Source organism: Oncorhynchus masou, chromosome 32, assembly GCF_036934945.1.
Source record: "Oncorhynchus masou masou isolate Uvic2021 chromosome 32, UVic_Omas_1.1, whole genome shotgun sequence".
Classification (NCBI taxonomy): Eukaryota; Metazoa; Chordata; class Actinopteri; order Salmoniformes; family Salmonidae; genus Oncorhynchus; species Oncorhynchus masou.
The window spans coordinates 90786475-90796474 of record NC_088243.1 but is presented as its reverse complement, the minus strand read 5'-3'; the positions used below and the strand labels follow the sequence as shown (position 1 = coordinate 90796474).

The 10000-nt window shown below is 44.3% G+C and overlaps 1 protein-coding gene across 1 annotated transcript in view; it reads left to right on the top strand.

Moving 5' to 3' along the window:
• Positions 1-10000, top strand: part of unc5a (unc-5 netrin receptor A) — a 303882-nt gene that overhangs the window by 204585 nt on the left and 89297 nt on the right. Inside the window, exon 8 of the mRNA XM_064955880.1 lies at positions 2175-2492. Within this exon, the coding sequence (XP_064811952.1) occupies positions 2175-2492 (318 nt within the window). The remainder of the gene's footprint in view (positions 1-2174; positions 2493-10000) is intronic.

Below are 10000 nucleotides of genomic sequence, written 5' to 3'. Positions count from 1 at the left end.
GTGTGTGTGTGTGTGTGTGTGTGTGTGTGTGTGTGTGTGTGTGTGTGTGTGTGTGTGTGTGTGTGTGTGTGTGTGTGTGTGTGTGTGTGTGTGTGCGTGCGTGCGTGCGTGCGTGCGTGCGTGTGCGTGTGTTCGTATGTGTGTGTAGGGTCATAGACGTTGACCAAATAGTCTCCTATAGTATTCCCATCACATTGTGTTGTTTCTCTGTTGTCTACAATCATCTGTCTGTACAGTACAGTATATCTACTAACAAATAAATTGTGTGTGTGTTGACTTGTTGCTCCTCTCCTCTTTTTAAACTCTGCCTGCTATACCTCCTCTGAGTCGCCATGGAAACCTCCTCTGAGTCGCCATGGAAGCCTTTTTAAACTCTGCCTTCTACACCTCCTCTGAGTTGCCATGGAAGCCTTTCTAGACTCTACCTGCTAAACCTCCTCTGAGTCGCCATGGAAACCTCCTCTGAGTTGCCATGGAAGCCTTTTTAAACTCTGCCTTCTACACCTCCTCTGAGTTGCCATGGAAGCCTTTCTAGACTCTACCTGCTAAACTTCCTCTGAGTCGCCATGGAAGCCTCCTCTGAGTTGCCATGGAAGCCTCCTCTGAGTTGCCATGGAAGCCTTTCTAGACCCTACCTGCTAAACCTCCTCTGAGTCGCCATGGAAGCCTCCTCTGAGTTGCCATGGAAGCCTTTCTAGACTCTACCTGCTAAACTTCCTCTGAGTCGCCATGGAAGCCTCCTCTGAGTTGCCATGGAAGCCTTTCTAGACCCTACCTGCTAAACCTCCTCTGAGTCGCCATGGAAGCCTCCTCTGAGTTGCCATGGAAGCCTTTCTAGACTCTACCTGCTAAACTTCCTCTGAGTCGCCATGGAAGCCTCCTCTGAGTTGCCATGGAAGCCTTTCTAGACCCTACCTGCTAAACCTCCTCTGAGTTACCATGGAAGCCTTTCTAGACCCTACCTGCTAAACCTCCTCTGAGTTACCATGGAAGCCTCCTCTGAGTCACTATGGAAGCCTTTCTAGACTCTACCTGCTAAACCTCCTCTGAGTTACCATGGAAGCCTCCTCTGAGTCACTATGGAAGCCTTTCTAGACTCTACCTGCTAAACCTCCTCTGAGTCACTATGGAAGCCTTTCTAGACTCTGCCTGCTAAACCTCCTCTGAGTCACTATGGAAGCCTTTCTAGACTCTGCCTGCTAAACTTCCTCTGAGTCGCCATGGAAGCCTTCTCTGAGTTGCCATGGAAGCCTTTCTAGACTCTACCTGCTAAACCTCCTCTGAGTTACCATGGAAGCCTCCTCTGAGTCACTATGGAAGCCTTTCTAGACTCTACCTGCTAAACCTCCTCTGAGTTACCATGGAAGCCTCCTCTGAGTCACTATGGAAGCCTTTCTAGACTCTACCTGCTAAACCTCTTCTGAGTCACTATGGAAGCCTTTCTAGACTTTGCCTGCTAAACCTCCTCTGAGTCACTATGGAAGCCTTTCTAGACTCTGCCTGCTAAACTTCCTCTGAGTCGCCATGGAAGCCTCCTCTGAGTTGCCATGGAAGCCTTTCTAGACTCTACCTGCTAAACTTCCTCTGAGTCGCCATGGAAGCCTCCTCTGAGTTGCCATGGAAGCCTTTCTAGACTCTACCTGCTAAACTTCCTCTGAGTCGCCATGGAAGCCTCCTCTGAGTTGCCATGGAAGCCTTTCTAGACTCTGCCTGCTAAACTTCCTCTGAGTTGCCATGGAAGCCTTTCCAGACTCTGCCTGCTAAACCTCCTCTGGGTCACTATGGAAGCCTTTCTAGACTCTACCTGCTAAACCTCCTCTGAGTCACTATGGAAGCCTTTCTAGACTCTGCCTGCTAAACTTCCTCTGAGTCGCCATGGAAGCCTCCTCTGAGTTGCCATGGAAGCCTTTCTAGACCCTACCTGCTAAACCTCCTCTGAATCTGAGTTGTGTCTTAATTATAACAGCATTCTGTGTTTGTGTGCTTCTGTCTCTGGGACTTTATGTTTCTCTCTCTCTTTTTTCTCTTCCTCTGTGTGTGTGTTAGAGATGAGGTGGTTTCCTGTTGTGCTGTGACGGTGTGTGTGTTAGAGATGAGGTGGTTTCCTGTTGTGCTGCGACGGTGTGTGTGTCCCCTGCTGCTGTTGTTCACTCCTGGTCTCTGATCTGTTTTAGAGAACTCCCATCTGCTTACCATCCAGCCTGACCTAACCACCACGACCACCAGCTACCAAGGAACCCTGCACTCACGCCACGACGGCACCACACACACCGGCACCGCGAAGTTCTCAATGACCAACGGTCCGCTCCTGGACCCCCTACCCAACGGGTCGCACCCCACCTTACACAACGGGAAGATGACCTCTGACCCTGCGGAGTTTATGACCCGGCTGTCCAATCAGACGTACTTCAAGACGTTGCCGCGGGACGTGGCTAACACCTCGTATGGGACATTTAACTTCCTGGGGGGTAGACTCACCATCCCCAACACAGGTAAGAGCTGATTGGTTGATGGGTTTATTGATTGAAAACGTAAGGTACCAGTCAACGGTTTGGATACACCTTCTCATTTCAGGGTTTATCTTTATTTTTTACTATTTTCTACATTGTAGAAAAGTAGTGAAGATATCAAAACTATGAAATAACACATGTGGAATCATGTAGTAACAGAAAGTGTTAAACAAATCCAAATATATTTTAGATTTTAGATTCTTCAAAGTAGCCACCTTTTGCCTTGATGGCAGCTTTGCACACTTTTGGCGTTCTCTCAATCAGCGTCATGAGGAATGATTTTCCAACAGTCTTGAAGGAGTTCCCACATATGCTGAGCACTTGTTTTCTGATTTTCCTTCACTGCGGTCCAACTCTTCCCAAACCATCTCAATTGATTGTGGAGGCCAGGTCATCTGATGCAGCACTCCATCACTCTCCTTCTTGGTCAAATAGCCCTTACACAGCCTGGAGGTGTGTTGGGTCATTATCCTGTTGAAAAACAAATTATATTCCCAATAAGCGCAAACCAGATGGGATGACGTATCGATGCAGAATGCTGTGGTAGCATGTGTCAGCACCCCCACACCACCTCCTCCATGCTTCACGGTGGGATTTTATTTTTTGATGTCTTCACTATTGTTCTACAATGTAGAAAATAGTCAAAATTAAAGAAAAACCTGTGAATGAGTAGGTGTGTCCAAACTTTTGACTGGTACTGTATATATTTGAAGAAAAAACGACATCGTTATGGCAATGGGTCTGTGTGAGTCTGTGCGGCCTTCTTATCTAGTTTAGCAACACATACACGGTCTTCAGCCAATCCATATGTGTGTGCCTTAGCCATGTAGTCAGCCCAGTAAACTGATTGGGTCATCTCTGACCACTACAGCCCAACCCACTCCAGGGCCACTGAGTTCATTCAGAGTAATTAGTCTCTCTTACAGGCCAGAGACTTCATCATGTTGCCACGGACTGATAGAATATCTGCCTGCTTACCGGTCTGCCTGTCTGCCTGTCTACCTGCTTACCGGTCTGCCTGTCTGCCTGCTTACCGGTCTGCCTGTCTACCTGCTTACCGGTCTGCCCGTCTGCCCGTCTGCCCGTCTGCCCGTCTGCCCGTCTGCCTGTCTGCCTGTCTGCCTGTCTGCCTGCTTACCGGTCTGCCTGTCTACCTGCTTACCGGTCTGCCTGTCTGCCTGTCTACCTGCTTACCGGTCTGCCTGTCTACCTGCTTACCGGTCTGCCTGTCTGCCTGCTTACCGGTCTGCCTGTCTACCTGCTTACTGGTCTGCCTGTCTGCCTGTCTACCTGCTTACCGGTCTGCCTGTCTGCCTGTCTGCCCGTCTACCTGCTTACCGGTCTGCCCGTCTACCTGCTTACCGGTCTGCCTGTCTGCCTGTCTGCCTGTCTGCCTGTCTGCCTGTCTGCCCGTCTGCCTGTCTGCCTGTCTGCCTGTCTACCTGCTTACCGGTCTGCCTGTCTGCCTGTCTGCCCGTCTACCTGCTTACCGGTCTGCCCGTCTGCCTCTCTGCCTGTCTGCCTGCTTACCGGTCTGCCTGTCTACCTGCTTACCGGTCTGCCCGTCTGCCCGTCTGCCCGTCTGCCCGTCTGCCCGTCTGCCTGTCTGCCTGTCTGCCTGTCTGCCTGCTTACCGGTCTGCCTGTCTACCTGCTTACCGGTCTGCCCGTCTGCCCGTCTGCCCGTCTGCCCGTCTGCCCGTCTGCCCGTCTGCCCGTCTGCCCGTCTGCCTGTCTGCCTGTCTGCCCGTCTGCCCGTCTGCCCATCTGCCTGCTTACTGGTCTGCCGGTCTGCCTGTCTGCTGGTCTGCCTGTCTGCTTGTCTGCCTGTCTGCCTGTCTGCCCGTCTTCCTGTCTGCCTGTCTGCCTGTCTGTCTGTCTGCCTGTCTGCATGAAGGTTTGCAGAAAGGCCAGGGAGAGGAGAGGGACACCAGCAGCATAGGGTCATGTTGAAGGCTGTGACTAAATCCCAAATGCATTCTATTCACTATGGGCCCTGGTTAATGGACCCTATTTCCCTATGGGCCCTGGATAAAAGTAGTGCACTATGTAATGAATAGGGTGCCGTTTGTCTGTATGAGTGTCTACATTAGTGTCTCAGACCGTATGGAGAGGGAGAAAGCACTGCAGGTTATCTTCAGGCCGTGGTGATGGTTACCTAGAAACATGGGTCGCATCCCAAATGGAAACCTATTCCCTGCATAGTGCACTACCTTTGACCAGAGCCCTATGGCTAAAAGTAGTGCACTATTTAGGTGATAGTGTGCCATTTGAGATGGATGCATAGAGAGTGAGAAAGCAGATTACCTTCGGGCTACGTTGATGATTACCCAGAAACCATGCGTCATCACCACTGACTGGGACTTCTTATTCAAATTGACAAGATGAAAAAAATTCCACAGCAACTTTTAAAAATGTCAGCTACGAATATACACATAGTATTATTATAGAAGACATCAGTCCTCAGTCACATTCATATGGATTCATTTGGAAAGCACTGTTCTAGTTTTTTTTAAACAACTGAAGTATTTTTTTGTATTTTTTACCTTTATTTTACTAGGCAAGTCAGTTAAGACCAAATTTTTATTTTACTTGGCAAGTCAGTTAAGAACAAATTTTTATTTTACTTGGCAAGTCAGTTAAGAACAAATTCTTATTTTCAACGACGGCCTAGGAACAGTGGGTTAACTGCCTGTTCAGGGGAAGAACAACAGATTTGTACCTTGTCAGCTCGGGGATTTGAACTTGCAACCTTTCGGTTACTAGTCCAACGTTCTAACCACTAGGCCACCCTGCCGCCCCTATAGATGAGCTATATCTGAACACGGCCAGTAATTACAGGCCAAACGGATAGAGAGCTGTAGCAGGACGGAACATAGAGAGAGAGACGTAAGACTTCCAGGAAACGCCTTTAGACCAAATGACCTCAATTAGAACCTTCGGCGTTGATGACATCACTGCTGCTAGTCATAGATGACTGACGCAGGTCAAGTCTTGATGGTCTGGTAATATAGAACATCAGAAGGTCTGGAATCCTCTCTGTCTTTTCTTCTTGTCTCTCCTCCTCTCCACTATTCAGTAGTTAGTTATATAGGTGACAACAGTGTTTCTGTTGGTCAGATCATTCAGTAGTTAGTTATATATGGGACAGCAGTGTTTCTGTTGGTCAGATCATTCAGTAGTTAGTTATATAGGTGACAACAGTGTTTCTGTTGGTCAGATCATTCAGTAGTTAGTTATATAGGTGACAACATGTTGGTCAGATCATTCAGTAGTTATATAAGTGACAACATGTTGGTCAGTGTTTCTGTTGGTCAGATCATTCAGTAGTTAGTTATATAAGGGACAACAGTGTTTCTGTTGGCCAGATCATTCAGTAGTTAGTTGTATAGGTGACAACATGTTGACCAGATCATTGAGTAGTTAGTTATATAAGTGACAACAGTGTTTCTGTTGGCCAGATCATTCAGTAGTTAGTTATATAGGTGACAACATGTTGACCAGATCATTCAGTAGTTAGTTATATAAGGGACAACAGTGTTTCTGTTGGTCAGATCATTCAGTAGTTAGTTATATAGGTGACAACATTGTTTCTATTGGTCAGATCATTCAGTAGTTAGTTATATAGGTGACAACATGTTGACCAGATCATTCAGTAGTTAGTTATATAAGGGACAGCAGTGTTATCTGTTGGTCAGATCATTCAGTAGTTAGTTATATAGGTGACAACAGTGTTTATGTTGGTCAGATCATTCAGTAGTTAGTTATATAGGTGACAACATGTTGACCAGATCATTCAGTAGTTAGTTATATAAGGGACAACAGTGTTTCTGTTGGTCAGATCATTCAGTAGTTAGTTATATAGGTGACAACATTGTTTCTATTGGTCAGATCATTCAGTAGTTAGTTATATAAGGGACAGCAGTGTTTCTGTTGGTCAGATCATTCAGTAGTTAGTTATATAGGTGACAACAGTGTTTATGTTGTCAGATCATTTAGTAGTTATATAAGTGATAACATGTTGGTCAGTGTTTCTGTTGGTCAGATCATTCAGTAGTTAGTTATATAGGTGACAACAGTGTTTCTGTTGGTCAGATCATTCAGTAGTTAGTTATATAGGTGACAACAGTGTTTCTGTTGGTCAGATCATTCAGTAGTTAGTTATATAGGTGACAGAAGTGTTTCTGTTAGCCAGATCATTCAGTAGTTAGTTATATAGGTGACAACAGTGTTTCTGTTGGTCAGATCATTCAGTAGTTAGTTATATAGGTGACAACAGTGTTTCTGTTGGTCAGATCATTCAGTAGTTAGTTATATAGGTGACAACAGTGTTTCTGTTGGTCAGATCATTCAGTAGTTAGTTATATAGGTGACAGAAGTGTTTCTGTTAGCCAGATCATTCAGTAGTTAGTTATATAGGTGACGACAGTGTTTATGTTGGTCAGATCATTCAGTAGTTAGTTATATAAGTGACAACATGTTGGTCAGTGTTTCTGTTGGTCAGATCATTCAGTAGTTAGTTATATAGGTCTCTCCTTTCTCACTCTCTCTCCCTTTTCTCTCTCTCTCATTTATCTCTCTGTCTCTCTTTCTCTTTTATCTCACTTACTGTCTCTCCTTTCTCTCGCCCTCTCTCTCTCCTTTCTCTCTCCCCCCTCTCTCTCCTTCCTCTCTCTCTTTTCTCTTTCTCCTTTCACTCGCTCTCCTTTCTCTCTCCTTTATCTCTCTCTCTGTCTCTCTCTTTTCTCTTTCTCTCTTTGTGTATATGCTGTCACATATTGTATGCATGGATTAACTCAAACCCTTGACACTAATCGTCTCACTTGGCGCTAGACAAGCAAACACACACACACACACACACACACACACACACACACACACACACACACACACACACACACACACACACACACACACGAGCACACACACACAGAAGGAGAGATATCCTCATTCTGGTCATGCAAACATTTAGATATCGTATATATGAGATATGAATATATAATTACAAACACACGTTTGCTTCCATGAAAGTGCATGAGACATGCATGTTGTATTTAACCAGATGTCTTCCTGTAGTAGTCTAGCTGTAGAATAGGAGACACATGTTGTTTATCTTCCTGTAGTAGTCTAGCTGTAGAATAGGAGACACATGTTGTTTATCTTCCTGTAGTAGTCTAGCTGTAGAATAGGAGACACATGTTGTTTATCTTCCTGTAGTAGTCTAGCTGTAGAACATGAGACACATGTTGTTTATCTTCCTGTAGTAGTCTAGCTGTAGAATAGGAGACACATGTTGTTTATCTTCCTGTAGTAGTCTAGCTGTAGAATAGGAGACACATGTTGTTTATCTTCCTGTAGTAGTCTAGCTGTAGAATAGGAGACACATGTTGTTTATCTTCCTGTAGTAGTCTAGCTGTAGAACAGCTGAGACACATGTTGTTTATCTTCCTGTAGTAGTCTAGCTGTAGAATAGGAGACACATGTTGTTTATCTTCCTGTAGTAGTCTAGCTGTAGAATAGGAGACACATGTTGTTTATCTTCCTGTAGTAGTCTAGCTGTAGAATAGGAGACACATGTTGTTTATCTTCCTGTAGTAGTCTAGCTGTAGAATAGGAGACACATGTTGTTTATCTTCCTGTAGTAGTCTAGCTGTAGAATAGGAGACACATGTTGTTTATCTTCCTGTAGTAGTCTAGCTGTAGAACACGAGACACATGTTGTTTATCTTCCTGTAGTAGTCTAGCTGTAGAATAGGAGACACATGTTGTTTATCTTCCTGTAGTAGTCTAGCTGTAGAATAGGAGACACATGTTGTTTATCTTCCTGTAGTAGTCTAGCTGTAGAATAGGAGACACATGTTGTTTATCTTCCTGTAGTAGTCTAGCTGTAGAATAGGAGACACATGTTGTTTATCTTCCTGTAGTAGTCTAGCTGTAGAATAGGAGACACATGTTGTTTATCTTCCTGTAGTAGTCTAGCTGTAGAATAGGAGACACATGTTGTTTATCTTCCTGTAGTAGTCTAGCTGTAGAATAGGAGACACATGTTGTTTATCTTCCTGTAGTAGTCTAGCTGTAGAATAGGAGACACATGTTGTTTATCTTCCTGTAGTAGTCTAGCTGTAGAATAGGAGACACATGTTGTTTATCTTCCTGTAGTAGTCTAGCTGTAGAATAGGAGACACATGTTGTTTATCTTCCTGTAGTAGTCTAGCTGTAGAATAGGAGACACATGTTGTTTATCTTCCTGTAGTAGTCTAGCTGTAGAACACGAGACACATGTTGTTTATCTTCCTGTAGTAGTCTAGCTGTAGAACACGAGACACATGTTGTTTATCTTCCTGTAGTAGTCTAGCTGTAGAACACGAGACACATGTTGTTTATCTTCCTGTAGTAGTCTAGCTGTAGAATAGGAGACACATGTTGTTTATCTTCCTGTAGTAGTCTAGCTGTAGAATAGGAGACACATGTTGTTTATCTTCCTGTAGTAGTCTAGCTGTAGAATAGGAGACACATGTTGTTTATCTTCCTGTAGTAGTCTAGCTGTAGAATAGGAGACACATGTTGTTTATCTTCCTGTAGTAGTCTAGCTGTAGAATAGGAGACACATGTTGTTTATCTTCCTGTAGTAGTCTAGCTGTAGAATAGGAGACACATGTTGTTTATCTTCCTGTAGTAGTCTAGCTGTAGAACACGAGACACATGTTGTTTATCTTCCTGTAGTAGTCTAGCTGTAGAATAGGAGACACATGTTGTTTATCTTCCTGTAGTAGTCTAGCTGTAGAATAGGAGACACATGTTGTTTATCTTCCTGTAGTAGTCTAGCTGTAGAATAGGAGACACATGTTGTTTATCTTCCTGTAGTAGTCTAGCTGTAGAATAGGAGACACATGTTGTTTATCTTCCTGTAGTAGTCTAGCTGTAGAATAGGAGACACATGTTGTTTATCTTCCTGTAGTAGTCTAGCTGTAGAATAGGAGACACATGTTGTTTATCTTCCTGTAGTAGTCTAGCTGTAGAATAGGAGACACATCTTCCTGTAGTAGTTTATCTTCCTGTAGTAGTCTAGCTGTAGAATAGGAGACACATGTTGTTTATCTTCCTGTAGTAGTCTAGCTGTAGAACACGAGACACATGTTGTTTATCTTCCTGTAGTAGTCTAGCTGTAGAATAGGAGACACATGTTGTTTATCTTCCTGTAGTAGTCTAGCTGTAGAATAGGAGACACATGTTGTTTATCTTCCTGTAGTAGTAGCTGTAGAATAGGAGACACATGTTGTTTATCTTCCTGTAGTAGTCTGCTGTAGAATAGGAGACACATGTTGTTTATCTTCCTGTAGTAGTCTAGCTGTAGAATAGGAGACACATGTTGTTTATCTTCCTGTAGTAGTCTAGCTGTAGAATAGGAGACACATGTTGTTTATCTTCCTGTAGTAGTCTAGCTGTAGAATAGGAGACACATGTTGTTTATCTTCCTGTAGTAGTCTAGCT